The sequence below is a fragment of the Procambarus clarkii genome, chromosome 74, assembly GCF_040958095.1.
Source record: "Procambarus clarkii isolate CNS0578487 chromosome 74, FALCON_Pclarkii_2.0, whole genome shotgun sequence".
Classification (NCBI taxonomy): Eukaryota; Metazoa; Arthropoda; class Malacostraca; order Decapoda; family Cambaridae; genus Procambarus; species Procambarus clarkii.
Genome location: NC_091223.1, coordinates 15683626 through 15702555, shown reverse-complemented (window position 1 = coordinate 15702555; position 18930 = coordinate 15683626). Strand labels below are relative to the sequence as shown.

General features: G+C 48.6%; 1 protein-coding gene across 1 annotated transcript in view; it reads left to right on the top strand.

Moving 5' to 3' along the window:
• The window catches only part of LOC138356838 (dentin sialophosphoprotein-like), a 64673-nt gene extending 48220 nt beyond the window's left edge, over positions 1-16453 (top strand). The window contains exon 2 of the mRNA XM_069313178.1: positions 16105-16453. Coding sequence (XP_069169279.1) covers positions 16105-16453 — 349 coding nt within the window. The remainder of the gene's footprint in view (positions 1-16104) is intronic.
• Positions 16454-18930: the final 2477 nt, after the last annotated feature.

Here is an 18930-nt window from a genome sequence, read left to right as displayed (position 1 = left end):
GGCAGTGATGTGGTGGAGGCTGACTCCATACACAGTTTCAAATGTAGATATGATAGAGCCCAGTAGGCTCAGGAACCTGTACACCAGTTGATTGACAGTTGAGAGGCGGGACCAAAGAGCCAGAGCTCAACCCCCTCAAGCACAACTAGGTGAGTACAAGTGAGTACACACACTACATCAAGGAAACCAGAAACAAATACACTACCCAGTAGTGTATTTGCCCCTACCTAGTAGCACAAATACACTACTGTATTTGAATACTCCCCCTCCCTCCCCCTCCCCCTCCAATCCTACCCAGTAGGATTGGAGAGGGGGGGGGGGAGGGTTAAACAAACCAGAAACAAACCAACAAACAAAGTAGCCGGCGGTGAGGACCCCAAACAAGAGACCACTAGCAACTGGCGCTGATCCACCAGACTGTTTTTGTCCTATCACTCTCCGTCGTTGTTTTTGTTGGCGACATTCCTGATTACTGCGAGGGGGGGGGGCGGGGGGGAGGGGAGGGGGGGGTGCTTGTGGGTAATCTGCACATCTGTAGGTATAACATGGAGCTCCTGGGGTGGAGGGGGGAGGGGGGGTGTTTGCCCCCCCCCCCCAGTTCACCTGCAGGTGTGGGAGGAGATTAAGCACCAGATGAGGAGAGGAATGAGAGAGAGAGAGAGAGAGAGAGAGAGAGAGAGAGAGAGAGAGAGAGAGAGAGAGAGGGAGAGAGAGAGAGAGGGAGAGAGAGAGAGAGAGAGAGAGAGAGAGAGAGAGAGAGAGAGAGAGGGAGGAGGAGGTGGAGAGAGGGAAGAGAATGAGGAATATGAGAATGAGAGAAATGAGGAATATGAGGAATATATATGAAAAATATATGAAATATATGAAAAAAAATATATGAGGAACATAGAGAAAATGAGGAATATGAGAATGAGAGAAAAGAGAATGAGCCCCCATAGTACAAAGATTGACATTCTAAGCAATTAAATAGTACAATTTTGTACTATTCCCTTAATACAATCGGAAAAAATGAGTCTAAAAAAAATATATTCCTAGGCCTAGTATAGTACACATATGTACTATATTAGGCCTCAGATATCGTGCATTAGGCCTAAGAAGGTTATCTTGAGATGATTTCGGGGCTTTAAGTGTCCTCACGGCCCGGTCCTCGACCAGGCCTCCACCCCCAGGAAGCAGCCCGTGACAGCTGACTAACACCCAGGTACCTATTTTACTGCTAGATAACAGGGGGGCATAGGGTGAAAGAAACTCTGCCCATTGTTTCTCGCCGGCGCCTGGGATCGAACCCGGGACCACAGGATCACGTGTCCAGTGTTCTGTCCGCTCAGCCACCGGTGGTTAGCTTAGATTAGTTTAGTCTGACTTTGCAACATTAGAAAATAGTTTTTTTCTGGTTTGTCTAACTCAATAGTACCGATTTCCACTTTCTAATTACATTGTCGTATATGTACTATGGTCCTCTTCGTTACTATAAGTACTACCATAACAGGAAGATAGGCTGGATAACGAGGGGGGGGGGGTGGAAGAGATGATAACGAAGGGGGGGGGGGAGGAATAGGTAATAACTAGGGGGTGGAAGAACGGCTAACGGGCTAACGACTAACGAGCCCAGCTAACGAGCAACAAGCAGGGGTCGTCACCGTAACCAGTCCTCTGACCCAACACGTCACAGTCTTGTACGGAAACGACCAATTCGTAACAAAATATAAGGCGTATTAGTATGAATTCAACCACTGCAATAATGACGTTTTCTATGCATCGGTCTCGATAGGTCAGGTGGGTTGCTTGGGTTTGTACGTTTGTAGCCACAACAGCTGACTGCTTGCCGTTGCTGAACAGGAGAAACAGTTGCATTTCTAACGCAGTGGCGGGAAAGAGGCGAGGGGGAGGGTCGAGAAGCCACGTGGCTTTGTTTATTTACAATATGACGTCACGATATGGGGAGGTGAGGTGATTGGCTGAGGGGAGCTGGGCATTAACCAATGATCAAGCGGGTTTCTTCCCTCAGGAAGATATGCCCGGGGAGAGAGATGGTCGCCTTATTTGGTTTATGGGATTCGAGTAATGCGTTTATAATGCGACGTACTATAGTCAAGCTTAACACACCGCAATACTGACGTTCTATACACATTGGGCTTGGGAGGTTAGGGTGGTTAATAATACTCGTGATTTGATCATTCCTGAACGCTAGTCCATCCAGCGGCCGACCCCAGCAACCTGTCCTCAAGCAACCGAAGGAACCTAATCACCTAACCTAACCTACGTCTAACTATACCTCCTTTGCGTCTTGAAGGGGGGGGGGGGGCGCCGCTTTAACGAGCTTGGCCTGAGGCCGGATTGCCACCAGTATGGACTGGTGGCAACCAGTATTGCCACCGGATAGAGCGACGGAATCGCTTCTTTGCAGGGTTCGATCCCCGATGGTGCTGGGCATCGTTCCTCCATCCTGTTCCTTTATCCCAGCCCCAATCCTGTTATTATATCCCAGCTATTATAATGCACTCTCTCTATAATCTCTCTCTCTCTCTCTCTCTCTCTCTCTCTCTCTCTCTCTCTCTCTCTCTCTCTCTCTCTCTCTCTCTCTCTCTCTCTCTCTCTCTCTCTCTGTCTCTCTGTTTCTCTGTCTCTGTCTGTCTGTCTCTCTCTCTCTCTCTCTCTCTCTCTCTCTCTCTCTCTCTCTCTCTCTCTCTCTCTCTCTCTCTCTCTCTCTCTCTCTCTCTCTCTCTCTCTCTCTCTCTCTCTCTCTCTCTCTCTCTCTCTCTCTCTCTCTCTCTCTCTCTCTCCAGAGAGTATATCCAGAGTGAGAAAGTAGGTATATTTATAGTATATTTAGAGGTTTATATAAGAGTAGGTATATTAGAGGTTTACTAATACATGGCATATTAGACACCTGACTCGTTTCTTAACAGCACATGTGGCCACACACCTGCAGGGACTCCCAGTAGGGATTCAAGAGTGCGTTCATAAAAGCCTGAAGAGCTTAGGAACAAAATACACCAATCAACTGATGGGTGAGAGGCGGGGCCCAGGAGCTAGTCCACTATCGAAACTAGATATGGCCCCTCCCCCCCAAAAAAAACTCCCCTACCCCTTATCCAGACATGATAACGACGTAGAAGATACTAAAGGGGGACATGAGTAGATCGTGGCGCAGTGGTAAGATTCCCGCTCCGCGCTTCCAAAGAGATTTGGACTGGGTTCGTATCCCGGCTTGGGAACATTTAGTGACTGTACGAGAATGTAAGAACTGTTGTATATATAAATAATTAATTAATAAAAAATTATGAGATTAACATAGATGTAAAAAAGGAATTTCTTGAGTTTAAGTCGTAAATTAGTGGAATGTACTAAATGAGGAAGTTGTGGGAGCCAATTCGGTGGTAGTGTATTTGGGAGTGGTCGAATGGCCGGGCTTGAGAGCTTATGCTCGACCCTGTAAGCTCAACTAGGTGAGTACACGCACACACACACACACACACACACACACACACACACACACACACACACACACACACACACACACACACACACACACACACACACACACACACACGCACACACACACGCACACACACACACACACGCACACACGTTATTTGGTATTCTGTAATGCTTCAGCGCTTTTACGAGTATTCTTGAATTCATGTTGGTAGTGAAAATATGTGCACAAAAACCCTTCTGTCCCGCCTCCCGCCACCACTAACAGGCTTGGATTCCGTCCTCTCCCCTCCCCCCTCCCCCCAACGACCGCCGCGGGGGGGGGGGAGTGGTATCAAAAAGCGAATCGAATTGTCATAGAGAAAAGAAGGTTGAGGGACGGGCGAGTGATGGGATATGATTCAATTCTGGAGTTGATTTTTGGGCAGTGGTTCAATCTCTTTGGTTGTTGCTCGGTGGGTGTGTGTGTGTGTGTGTGTGTGTGTGTGTGTGTGTGTGTGTGTGTGTGTGTGTGTGTGTGTGTGTGTGTGTGTGTGTGTGTTTACTCACTTAATTGTGCTTGCGGGGGTTTGAGCTCTGGCTCTTTGGTTCCGCCTCTCAACCGACAATCAACAAGATTGTGTGTGTGTGTGTGTGTGTGTGTGTGTGTGTGTGTGTGTGTGTGTGTGTGTGTGTGTGTGTGTGTGCACGCGTGTGTGTGCGTGAGGGGCTTATCGGCATGTGTAAGGAGGAGGAGGAGTATAATTACACTTGAATTGGTCTCGCTGTCATTTTTGTCCCTATTGTTTCTCGCGACAGACAGACAGACAGACAGACAGACAGACAGACAGACCGTACGTATACCGTTGGGTGAGCCAAGCTTGTATCAAGGTCCCTCCCCCACGCTCGGTCACCCATCCAGTAACTATCCAGTCCAACAGTACTTAACGTATGTGATCGCGTTGTCCGATAATAAGGTCTTTGATCACTGTAGTTGATAAGAGAGCTTGAGCACACGCTAAGATCACGGTGAAAAGCAGTTGTCGCAGTTTATATATATATATATATATATATATATATATATATATATATATATATATATATATATATATACGATTGAATGGTCCACAAGCATGGTAGAATGGTGGAGATAGACTTCATACACAGTTTCAAATGTAGATATGATTGAGCCCAGTAGACTCAGGAACCTGTACACCAGTTGATTGACAGTTGAGAGGCGGGACCAAAGAGCCAGAGCTCAACCCCCCCCCCCCGGCAAGCACAACTAGGTGAGTACACACACACACACGTGTGGAGGAAGCAGTAGTGCCACATACTGGTGGCACCCACACCCCCCCCCCCGTAGTGCCTCGTGGTGCCAGAGATTAACTATCGCTTGTTTTGCTTATAATTTCAGAGTGTGTGTTTTCTGCCTGGTTTGTTGTGTGGTAATAGTGAGGATGTGTGATTAGACCCACGACACAGTGAGGGGGGGGCGGGGGGGGGGGTTGTTGCGGAGTTGGCACCAGTTGGGCACTGTGGGGGGGGGGGATGAGGGGTGTGTGTGGGCCTAGCTCCTCTCTTCTCTTCTCCCCCCTCCTCCCCTCTCTTCCTTCTTCATCTGCAGAATCGAGCTTCTAGCTCTTGGACCCCGCCTTTTTAACCCTATTTATTTTTTCCTCAATTATGTCAACTACATTTTTCTCTAACATGCGTACACACACACACACACAGAGGAAGCAGCCCGTAGCAGCTGTCTAACTCCTAGGTACCTATTTACTGCTAGGTAACAGGGGGCATTAGGATGAAAGAAACATTTTGCCCATTTGTCTCCGCCTCCACCGGGGATCGAACCCGGAACCTCAGGACTACGAATCCGAAGCGCTGTCCACCCAGCTGTCAGCGACTCTCATTCATTCACGTTTTCTTTGCTTGTTCGATAGGTTAGGTTAAGTTAGGGTGGGTTAGGGCGAACACTTCCGGAACAAGTGCTTCACTGACGACTTGTGTTCGAACCACAACGCTGTAAATGCTTCACCCACGTACTACAAATACAAATAATCGCCAACAGAACCTAAACACCTAACCTAACCTAACCTAACCTAACCTAACCTACCCTAACCTACCCTAACCTAACCTAACCTAACCCTAACTATACATAGAATTTTTATGTATAATAATATTAATTTATATATGAGAACAACCCAATTTTAAATACACAGTATGTTAAAATTGATGAATGCTTCTGGGGAGGCCGGCCGCTGCTTTAACCAGCCTAGTGTGAGGACGGGATACCTGGTGAGGCTGGCCGCCGCTTTAACCAGCCTAGTATGAGGACGGGATGTCTGGGGAGGCCGGCCGCTGCTTTAACCAGCCTAGTATGAGGACGGGATGTCTGGGGAGGCTGGCCGCCGCTTTAACCAGCCTAGTATGAGGACGGGATGTCTGGGGAGGCCGGCCGCTGCTTTAACCAGCCTAGCGTGAGGACGGGTTGTCTGGGGGAAGGACGACCGCTGCTTTAACCAGCCTAGCGTGAGAACGGGTTGTCTGGGGAGGCCGGCCGCTGCTTTAACCAGCCTAGCGTGAGAACGGGTTGTCTGAGGGGAGGACGGCCGCTGCTTTAACCAGCCTAGTGTGAGGACGGGTTATCTACGGAGGCCGGCCGCTGCTTTAACCAGCCTAGCGTGAGAACGGGTTGCAGAATTGAACTACAATGGAGACAAATTATAAATATACACCAGACCGAGGATATCGACAGCATTCAGGAGGCGAGGAACCTGACTGCTCCACCGACCATCTTCATGCAGAAATCTTGTAGTAGTCGCCTGGGAAGCCTGGCGTATTAGCTCTAAGCCTGAAATGTGGGAGACGGGCTTTGGGGTCCTCGCTTGACACAACTGCCCGCTCATGGAAAACGGAAGGCGGGAACATTGTTACCTAATTTATTTATTTTGTTGTGTTTATTTTTAAACCGATGGAGGAGTGTATTGGGCAACGTCACTCATCCTGTGAGTGGACACACCGCCATAGTGACAGTATTGGGCAACGTCACTCATCCTGTGAGTGGACACACCGCCATAGTGACAGTATTGGGCAGCACCACTCATCCTGTGAGTGGACACACCGCCATAGTGACAGTATTGGGCAGCACCACTCATCCTGTGAGTGGACACACCGCCATAGTGACAGTATTGGGCAGCGTCACTCATCCTGTGAGTGGACACACCGCCATAGTGACAGTATTGGGCAACGTCACTCATCCTGTGAGTGGACACACCGCCATAGTGACAGTATTGGGCAGCACCACTCATCCTGTGAGTGGACACACCGCCATAGTGACAGTATTGGGCAGCGCCACTCATCCTGTGAGTGGACACACCGCCATAGTGACAGTATTGGGCAGCACCACTCATCCTGTGAGTGGACACACCGCCATAGTGACAGTATTGGGCAGCGCCACTCATCCTGTGAGTGGACACACCGCCATAGTGACAGTATTGGGCAGCGCCACTCATCCTGTGAGTGGACACACCGCCATAGTGACAGTATTGGGCAGCGCCACTCATCCTGTGAGTGGACACACCGCCATAGTGACAGTATTGGGCAGCGTCACTCATCCTGTGAGTGGACACACCGCCATAGTGACAGTATTGGGCAGCGCCACTCATCCTGTGAGTGGACACACCGCCATAGTGACAGTATTGGGCAGCGTCACTCATCCTGTGAGTGGACACACCGCCATAGTGACAGTATTGGGCAGCGCCACTCATCCTGTGAGTGGACACACCGCCATAGTGACAGTATTGGGCAGCGTCACTCATCCTGTGAGTGGACACACCGCCATAGTGACAGTATTGGGCAGCGCCACTCATCCTGTGATTGGACACACCGCCATAGTGACAGTATTGGGCAGCGTCACTCATCCTGTGAGTGGACACACCGCCATAGTGACAGTATTGGGCAGCGTCACTCATCCTGTGAGTGGACACACCGCCATAGTGACAGTATTGGGCAGCGCCACTCATCCTGTGAGTGGACACACCGCCATAGTGACAGTATTGGGCAGCGTCACTCATCCTGTGAGTGGACACACCGCCATAGTGACAGTATTGGGCAGCGTCACTCATCCTGTGAGTGGACACACCGCCATAGTGACAGTATTGGGCAGCGCCACTCATCCTGTGAGTGGACACACCGCCATAGTGACAGTATTGGGCAGCGCCACTCATCCTGTGAGTGGACACACCACCATAGTGACAGTATTGGGCAGCGCCACTCATCCTGTGAGTGGACACACCGCCATAGTGACAGTATTGGGCAGCGTCACTCATCCTGTGAGTGGACACACCGCCATAGTGACAGTATTGGGCAGCGTCACTCATCCTGTGAGTGGACACACCGCCATAGTGACAGTATTGGGCAGCGCCACTCATCCTGTGAGTGGACACACCGCCATAGTGACAGTATTGGGCAGCGTCACTCATCCTGTGAGTGGACACACCGCCATAGTGACAGTATTGGGCAGCGTCACTCATCCTGTGAGTGGACACACCGCCATAGTGACAGTATTGGGCAGCGCCACTCATCCTGTGAGTGGACACACCGCCATAGTGACAGTATTGGGCAGCGTCACTCATCCTGTGAGTGGACACACCGCCATAGTGACAGTATTGGGCAGCGCCACTCATCCTGTGAGTGGACACACCGCCATAGTGACAGTATTGGGCAGCGTCACTCATCCTGTGAGTGGACACACCGCCATAGTGACAGTATTGGGCAGCGTCACTCATCCTGTGAGTGGACACACCGCCATAGTGACAGTATTGGGCAGCGCCACTCATCCTGTGAGTGGACACACCGCCATAGTGACAGTATTGGGCAGCGCCACTCATCATAGTGAGCCGGTCGGCCGAGCGGACAGCACACTGGACTTAGTGATCCTGTGGTCCTGGGTTCGATCCCAGGTGCCGGCGAGAAACATTGGGCAGAGTTTCTTTCACCCTATGCCCCTGTTACCTAGCAGTAAAATAGGTACCTGGGTGTTAGTCAGCTGTCACGGGCTGCTTCCTGGGGGTGGAGGCCTGGTCGAGGACCGGGCCGCGGGGACACTAAAAGCCCCGAAATCATCTCAAGATAACTCAAGATAGCCCCCGGGGGTGCGGGGGCTTCATGCGGGTCCGCGTTCAATCCCCGACCATCCGCAAGTGGGGGGGGCACCATTCCTTTCCCTCCCGTCCCATCCTAAATCCTTATCCTGACCACCTTCCCAGTGTTATATACTCATAATGGTTTGGTGCTTTCTCTTGATAGTTCCCTTCCATTAGGGTTCTGGGAGGGGGGGGGGGTTCGAAAATGCCAGTTTGGCAGTAGGGTGCTGCTTCTGGTAACTTTCCTTATTAATACCACTCAATAGCTCGATCGATAGAGTTTTGGCCTCACACACATGGGGTCAACGGTTCGAGTCTCCTACAACCCAGGTGATTGGAATGCTTTTATTTCCACGGGAGTGTGGATCACAATATATATATATATATATATATATATATATATATATATATATATATATATATATATATATATATATATATATATATATATGTATATATATATATATATATATATATATATATATATATATATATATATATATATATATATATATAGAGAGAGAGAGAGAGAGAGAGAGCAAGCAGTTATCAAGCTAATCCTTATGACCTCCTCAACGCATTTCTTAAAACAAATCTCGCAATTGATTCCGTTAAATAAGAAACTTGAAGGCCAATCTCGCCTACAAGTCCTTCGCTGTGACTCTATCACGTCCAAACACTACATTAAGAGACCTGGTGTGTTTACATGAACGGCTGAGCAGTAATATTCACGGTAATATCCGCCCGTCAAAACAGACTCGACGTATTAATCCGGGTCTAGTATTTATGTCTTACGCGAACGGTCGCGAGGAAGTCGAAACAATCTTTGAGGGGAAGACTCTTAGGTTTCCGTGTGAATCTTGGTTCCCCTCGTTTAATAATCCACCTGTCTGTGTCCCCCGTCCACCGGTATATGTTTCTTTACAGGTGTAGGAAAATATTTAGAAATTTGAGATATATTGTGTGTTATGATAGCAGGCGGGCTGTCCGCCTTGCTGACACGATGGTATGATAGCAGGCGGGCTGTCCGCCTTGCTGATGCTATGGTTTGATAGCAGGCGGGCTGTCTGCCTTGCTGACACGATGGTGTGATAGCAGGCGTACTGTCCGCCTTGCTGACACGATGGTGTGATAGCAGGCGTACTGTCCGCCTTGCTGACACGATGGTTTGATAGCAGGCGGGCTGTCCGCCTTGCTGACACGATGGTTTGATAGCAGGCGGGCTGTCCGCCTTGCTGATGCTATGGTTTGATAGCAGGCGGGCTGTCCGCCTTGCTGATGCTATGGTTTGATAGCAGGCGGGCTGTCTGCCTTGCTGACACGATGGTATGATAGCAGGCGGGCTGTCCGTCTTGCTGACACGATGGTATGATAGCAGGCGGGCTGTCTGCCTTGCTGACACGATGGTGTGATAGCAGGCGTACTGTCCGCCTTGCTGGCGCGGTGTCTGTGTGGGAGTGTGTGTGCGCGAGAGAGGTTCTTCACGTGTATTTCAGCATATATGGATGTGTATAGATGTAGCATTCATACACACTCCGATGGTTGGGTATATGTTTAATGTTCTACTAAAGAATATGTTTTTTTAGGGGGGGGGGGAGTCTGGTCTGCATTTCACTTTGAAATTATGTATTGTGGGGCTTAGTTTCCACTGAGTAAATCCAAGCTCTTGGACCATCAACTGTGTGGGATTTCGTCCCAGTTTGGAGTAATGTAACATTGGGTGTTGTAATATTAGGATGGTGTTCCACACCCTGGTGGTGGTGGCTGAGTGCTGTAGTCTGATGTAGTCTGTAGTCTGATCGGGGGATTGAACGCCGACTAGCATGAAGTCGCTCTACCGTCCAGTCAAAATGACTGGGTTTGGTCTCTATGAAGCTGCTTAGTATAGCAGTGAATCTCTGTGGAGGCTCTATAGTTCTCGTGTGTTAGACTTTGTTAAAAGCTTTCGATATCTCTTTAAGCATTATATTACATAAATCATTTTGTGGTCTTGACACTGACAGCATTCTCGCAGGTGAGGGATACAGCTGTGTGGGAACAAGTAGCACGGGCTATGGTGATCCCGTAGTGCGACATACCTAGCACAGGAGCGGGGCAAGTAGCACGGGCTATGGTGATCCCGTAGTGGACATACCTGGCACAGGAGCGGGGCAAGTAGCACGGGCTATGGTGATCCCGTAGTGGACATACCTGGCACAGGAGCGGGGCTGTAACTGGAGTTTCTAAACGTTGTTGTTGTTTTAGATTTAGCTACTCAGAACGAAATGTCCATGTAGCACGGGCTATGGTGAGCCCGTGATCTCTATTTCTAAACCATATTATCTGGCGTTATCCTCTACCTCTTCCATGTCACTCTCAAGTCACTGATTAAGTTTTTAATATTTTGTCTGAGATCTCTAGGAGGAAAATTTGTCTGAAATGTTCTGTTTGGGTTGGAAGTTTTTTCCCGGCTTTGGGATTAATCTGTTAGTTAGTTATTATTAACATCTTTATTGACAAAATTAATTACAGTTTTGTTAGTGGCATTTTGAAGCGTGTGAGGAAAGAGTGTATAGATACAAGAGCCGCGGTTAATGTTGGTGGGTATTGTTGTCACCGGCAGGTTAGGCTCTGATACAAGTTTGTTTATTGTGTTATTGGCAGGCGCCTTGTGCTAGGCTCTCTCCACTCACTGCCACAGCTCCTCTTGACTGCCTGCCACAGCTCCTCTTGACTGACTGCCACAGCTCCTCTTGACTGACTGCCACAGCTCCTCTTGACTGACTGCCACAGCTCCTCTTGACTGACTGCCACAGCTCCTCTTGACTGACTGCCACAGCTCCTCTTGACTGCCACAGCTCCTCTTGACTGGCTGTGGCAGCGGTTGGGTTACGAGCGTCGTCAGCCAGTCTCCGTCGCAGTTCAATCCTCCTCCTTATCTCTTGATCCTCTGAGCTGCTTTGTCTCCTATGTTTAGCTCTGCCTGCCTCTCTCTCTCTCTGTCTCTCTCTCTCTGTCTCTCTCTCTCTCTCTCTCTCTCTCTCTCTCTCTCTCTCTCTCTCTCTCTCTCTCTCTCTCTCTCTCTCTCTCTCTCTCTCTCTCTCTCTGTGCCTCTCTCTCTCTCTCTCTGTGCCTCTCTCTCTCTCTCTCTCTCTCTCTCTCTCTCTCTCTCTCTCTCTCTCTCTCTCTCTCTCTCTCTCTCTCTCTCTCTCTCTCTCTCTTGCACTTCTTTCTAGCTGTCTATTCTAGCGCCTGTCCCCACCTCATAGACCTATCCCTTCCATCCCCCAACAGTGCGTGGGGTGGGGTGGGAGGGATGAAGACTAGAGGAGCGACCCCCACCCTCCTTCCTAACCGTTCCACAAACCTTCCCACCTGCTACTGTTCCATCTGCCGGGTATAAATCAGGGCCAGGGCTCTGGGAGCGCGCCACCCAGCTACGCTTTGACACTTACGGCTCACACCATCGGTTTCTCCTGAAATTTATCGATTACCTTTTGTTTTCTGGTGCCATGGCGTGCCAGGAGGGGGGGAGTGACACGGGCCGCCAGGGGGGGGGGGGGAGTGACACGGGGTGCCAGGGGGGGGGGGGGGGGAGTGACACGGGCCGCCAGGGGGGGGGGGGAGTGACACGGTCCGCCAGGGGGGGAGTGACACGGGCCGCCAGGGGGGGAGTGACACGGGCCGCCAGGGGGGGGGGAGTGACACGGTCCGCCAGGGGGGGAGTGACACGGGCCGCCAGGGGGGGGGGGAGTGACACGGGCCGCCAGGGGGGGGGGGGAGTGACACGGTCCGCCAGGGGGGGGAGTGACACGGGCCGCCAGGGGGGGAGTGACACGGGCCGCCAGGGGGGGGGGAGTGACACGGTCCGCCAGGGGGGGAGTGACACGGGCCGCCAGGGGGGGGGGGGGAGTGACACGGGCCGCCAGGGGGGGGGGAGTGACACGGTCCGCCAGGGGGGGAGTGACACGGGCCGCCAGGGGGGGAGTGACACGGGCCGCCAGGGGGGGGGGGGGAGTGACACGGTCCGCCAGGGGGGGAGTGACACGGGCCGCCAGGGGAGGAAGTGACACGGGCCGCCAGGGGGGGGGGGAGTGACACGGTCCGCCAGGGGAGGAAGTGACACGGGCCGCCAGGGGGGGGGGAGTGACACGGTCCGCCAGGGGAGGAAGGGACACGGGCCGCCAGGGGGGGGGAGTGACACGGTCCGCCAGGGGGAGTGACACGGTCCGCCAGGGGAGGAAGGGACACGGGCCGCCAGGGGGGGGGGGGGGAGGAGTGACACAGGCCGAGAGGGCGACAAGTCACAGTTCCCCGCTCATGGGCCAGGTAAGTCCACTACGGGATCACCATAGCCCGTGCTACTTGGAATGTTTTGGTTCCCAGTAGATGAATCTTAAACAATAAGAAGAAGCTACGGCGCCTAATCTAGTCGCACTAATTGTGTAGCCCCCCCCTGCCAAGTGAGAGTGAGAGAGAGAGACAGAGAGAGAGACAGGAGATGAACACACAGCATCAGCAGTGGGATGCTGGCTACCTAACCCCCCCCCCCCCCCACACCACATATATACCGCTACTTCTGCATAAATTTAGTGGGTGATTATCTCGTAGATTATCTGGGATTATCCTGCAGCGAGTGAGAAAACAGTGTAATCTGGTTAATCGATGAGCCATGTTTACATAGCGGAAAGTTAGTTGAAAAGGGGGAGGGGAATTGAGTGCTAACTGGGGTACAGCTTCTTGGTGCTGCTCTTGTGCAAAGGAAGCAGGGGGAGTTATAGGGGGGGGGAGAAGGGGGGTGTGGTCTTCATGACTCAGGCCACCAACCTGGCTGGTGTACTCACTGCTCTCATGCGTACACTCAGAGTATTCAGCGCGTGAATCCTCTAATGCTGTGAAATTTTCCATATATCATAGAATTGTGTGCATTATCATATTTAAGTTAATATTTGAAGTAATTAACAATAACAATCCACCAGTGACAGTTCAATGAATGCAGACTTACAAAAAAAGTACTTAAAGTACTTAATGTATTTACACGTTTGTAGATATAGAAGTAGCAACAAACGATATGCATAATGTCATCACTGTAGCCTGACCAGTTTCTGTAAATAATGATAGAAATCTCAGGTATTATGAACAGTTTTGAGAACATGAGTGTCAGCAGGTGAAGAAGCAAGCCTTTGGTACAGGTGATGAAGTTGGGACAAGTGGAGGCTGACCTAACCATCACTAGAGTTGTATATTTCAATACAATGATATAAACATAATTGTGTGTATAACATAATGCCTAACTTACCCACAGTCTTGCATTTGAAGATAACTTTCCAAGTGTATGTTTGTATCTCAAATGTACTTACAGTAAGTATTTTAGTTACTTTTTTATTCCAAGATCATAGTCATGATTTGCGATTGTCCTTAGTCCTGACTATTTTCATTGAAATTGAAATTGAAATAAGTTTATTGAGGTAAAATACACACAAAGGGATGAGGTAGCTCAAGCTATTCTCACCCCGTTCAGTACATCGTGTTAATATATACATAGACACACATCACAAATAAACACATTACCAAACATTCTGAGAGGTAAAAATATACATTTCCTCCTTCACAAGTAGTATGGTATCAGACGTACACACAAATACTATTTTCATTGTTATATCTTACGTAACTTACACTTTGCATCTATTTTCTCTTTACACTACCTTACAGTTTGCCTACAAGTCATTTTAGCCCCTCCCTCAAATCCCTCTGTTGATGTATATAATATCTGTACAGCAAACTTGTGACATGTCAGCCCAAGTTAGGAGTTGTAATTCAGTGTTTTTTTTAGTGTAACTGCTGTATTTTCTGCTAAATATAGTGTTACAGAGTATATTGTGAATGTTTTCTTAGCCTTTGGTTTATAATTGCATGTTAAGATTTAAATAAGCACTATAATGGTCTGTCATATTCAAACTGCTGAAGCAGTTTTATTCTTCTTCGATTGTTAGTTATCACCATCCATCTCCCGTCTCCCTCACCCCGTTGACCCATGATCGTCCTTGTCCATTACACGCCATATCTATATCCCTTCTGCAGGGGGGAAAACTGCAGGGGGGTTTGGGCAAAACATGACCCATTGGCGTTTTCAGTAATTGGCATATTTTCGGTATAAAAAGTCGTAATTTGAATATCTGCACCTATTTTCATTTTCAAATTACGACTTTTTATACCGAAAATATGCAAATTACTGAAAACGGCGATGGGTCATATTTTGCCCAAACCCCCCTGCAGTTTTCAAAATATCTGAAATGTCCGAAATTTGACTCCTGAGCGTGATTTTTGAGCCGAATTCTGACTCTCTGCACCTATTTTCATTTTCAAATTACGACTTTTTATAAGGACCATATAAGTACCATACACATACCAATATATGTACCTTTTACTTGGCCTTATAAGTACCATACATATGCTCGTGTAATTGCCATATATATGCCCATATAAGTATAATCCATGTGCCGTTTTAGGTACCATACATATGCATTTATAAGTATCATACATATGCCTTTATAAGTACCATAGATATGCCGTTATAAATATCAGACATATGTCTTTATAAGTACCATACATATCTTTAAATGTACCTTACATAAGTGCCATACGTATGTCAATTTAAGTACCATACATATACCCATATAAGTACCATATGTATATGTTTAAAAGTACCGTACTTATATCTTTATTAGTACAATACATATGCTATTATATGTACCATACATACACCATATAATTACCATACATATGCTATTATAAGTACCATACATTTGCCATTATAAGTTCAATACATATGCCATTATAAGTACCATACAAATGGCCATAAATTTACCATTCAAAATAATCTCTAAGCAAAGGAATAATATAGAAATTACTTTATTTTCATTACCCATTTTTTATTCAGCTGTTTATAATTATTATAACTTGTTTTTCAACTCATTTTCCCTAATAATTTGTTGAGAAAACACGATGATATATCTGATATTTGAGATGGCTGTATCTCGGTAAATATGGGTGTTTGGGCCTTGATATTGAAAATTAGCAAAGAAAGCCTTTACAGAAAGAAATGTAAATTGCTGTGGTAAACACAATGGTACCATTTTCAAAACGATTCTATGGCTGGTTTTGATTTTGAGTTTTGAGAAAAATGACGATTTCGCCCGGGCTGCGATTCTTTGCTGGCAAACGGCTGTGTGGCAGAAAATGTATGCTCCTCGACAAAGTGACGTACTGTCCCGTTTTCTGAGTTTGGTCCTCTGGCAGGTTAGAGAAGAAGAGGACGGGTGTTGGGGAGAGTTGGGGGGTTGGGGTTGGGGCAGGCTTTGGGGACAGTTGGGGGGGTTGGGGTTGGGGCAGGGGTTGGGGAGAGTGGGGGGGTTGGGGGGTTGGGGAAAGTGCTGGCTGAGAAAGCCCTGGGGAACACAGTGTTTAACTTAGAATTGGTAATGAAAGCCTTACTAGCGTAAGGTCGTTAGTGGTTAATTGTCTAAATGTCAAGACGGTCTTAATGATTCACACTGGACAGCAGCAGAAACAGTGGTGATGGTAGTAGTCCCAATAAGAGTAGCAGCAGAAGCAGAGATGGCAGCAGCAGCAGCAGAGATGACAGCAGCAGCAGCAGAGATGACAGCAGCAGCAGCAGAGATGACAGCAGTAGCAGCAGAGATGACAGCAGCAGAGATGACAGCAGCAGCAGCAGAGATGACAGCAGCAGCAGAAGAAGCAGAGATGACAGCAGCAGCAGAAGAAGCAGAGATGACAGCAGCAGCAGCAGAGATGACAGCAGCAGCAGCAGCAGCAAAAGAAGAAGAAGCAGAGATGGCAGCAGTCGCAGCAGCAGAAGCAGAGATGACAGCAGCAGCAGCAGCGTGTAGCAACAGGAAAATGTAAACACAGCAGACATGCACGAGAAAGCCTTTTAGGACAGTAGATAATAAATACCTGTGACCATCCTACGCAGGCGCAGAGCTCTAGAGTATGTAGCTCTCGCATGAGGCACGCACGGAGGTGAAGCACTGCACAAGAGGCTTGGTCTGTGCCGGGACCAAAGAGCCAGAGCTCAACCCCCCTCCCACAAGCACAACTAGGTGAGCGCACGCACCACAAGGCAGGTTCACCAGCGGAGAGAAGCGAGGTAACCCTGAATACCTACCTAAGATACCTACCTAGGATACCTACCTAGGATACCTACCTAGAATACCTACCTAGAATACCTACCTAGAATACCTACCTACGCCGTCACTAAACAAGAAGCAAGCAAGAAAGCAAAGTGCTTGTTTAGGGCCCCAGAGTGAAGCAGGGACCCCCCCCCCCCCATTAACCTTTGGACCCTAAAGGCATGAGCCTATTTTAAATAAAAGGGGCCCACCACGATTCTGAATGCCTAGGGGCCACTAAAAGGGGGGTTACTTCAGCCCTGATTCAAAGGAGACATGGTCACAACGTGGAAAGTTTTATAAGATAACCTAGGGAACTAGATAAAAGAACAGCCCGTTTCCATTTAGATAAGCATGAGCGCGCGCGCACACACACACACACACACACACACACACACACACACACACACACACACACACACACACACACCAAGAAAGCTGTAATAAAATCCGTGGAATTTCACGATCATTTTCTCGTGAGGCAATTTGGTTGAGATTACAAGAGTCTGCGGTGGTGGTCGGTGGGTGCTGATGTACAGGTGTGTGTGTGTGTGTGTGTGTGTGTGTGTGTGTGTGTGTGTGTGTGTGTGTGTGTGTGTGTGTGTGTGTGTGTGTGTGTGTGTGTGTAACATGAGCGGACAGGCAACAATACGAAGCCAGTAAACACAAACCACTGTTTATAAAGCAATATGACACCATTTATCATAATACAGACTAGGTACGTGAGACCCGCACTAGAGCATGCAGCGCCACCATGCGACCCAAACTGGGAACAAGCGGAGAGAATGAAGTTTTATGTAGTATTATATATGCGGTATATGCAGTATTCCGGCAATCATGAGCAGGATGTATTGACAAAAGAGTGATGACCTTCACAGAATCATTCTCTGAGGTGAACGACGGTGCCCAAACACACCCGTCACATCCCTGAGCCGTATAAAGATATCGAAGTAGTATATATTTCATTACATGGCTTTATAACCGCTGAAGTTTACACACGAAGACAGATGATAGGCTAAAACAGTCACCATCTCAGCGTGGGTGGACTCTACACTGGTACAATAAAGTAAAAGGAGATATTAGATGTTTTAAGATTGTTGAAGGAGGCGGAGCGCGAGAGCTAGAGTCCCTTCCGACGCAGACGTAAATGGGCTACAACACCTGGCTCACCCCAAGGCCGCGTTCTGTCTCCGCAACTTTTTATCGGGATGACCGTAGACCTCTGTCAGGTCTTTACATACCGAACCCCACAGGTTGTTGTGTTTTGTTAGCTGGACCTCCTCCACACGCACACGCACACACACGCACACACGAGACAGGGTAGATAAAGGCAGGTTATTTAACACAAGGGGAACACGCACAAGGGGACACAGTTGGAAACTGAGTGCCCAAATGAGCCACAGAGATATTAGAAAGAACTTTTTTACTGTCAGAGTGGTTGACAAATGGAATGCATTAGGCAGTGATGTGGTGGAGGCTGACTCCATACACAGTTTCAAGTGTAGATATGATAGAGCCCAATAGGCTCAGGAACCTGTACACCAGTTGATTGACAGTTGAGAGGCGGGACCAAAGAGCCAGAGCTCAACCCCCGCAAACACAACTAGGTAAGTACACACAATCCCTCAAAGATTTTAATTAAACTTTAAGTGAGCTTGAGCTTAATCACTCACACATATAAACAGGTGGACACATAGCCTGGCGGCCCAGGCAAGTTATCTATCAACCCGTCGAGAGAGACGCAGAAACAGCCAGAAAATAATAGCGGAACCCTTTATGTTTCAATATATATTTTCAACCTTTAATGCAAAATCTTCCGGCCATGTTCCCGAGCGCTGTGAGCAGACTTGTGTCATTACGTTTGTTTGAAATCTGACCTTAAAATATGCAAATCAGATATTCTGAACTTAACAAGATTTATATATTGCTTTGGGTAATAGTGGGACCTTATAAGGCTGGTGTTGTTTTTGTGGGAGCCTCGAACCAGCACCCTGTGGTTGGTGTCTGTGCTGCCGGAGGTAGTCTCCTCGACGCTCACACTCCCCTAACCTGCAGGGAGCAACTCACAATAGCGTGCTTGGACACAACACAACCCCCTCTTCCCCACACCTATGTCACGTGACAACGTGTCGGTCACGCGTGGACCCTTATAAGTAACGGTCCCATGTCACGACTTCTTACGGGCTATTCATGCC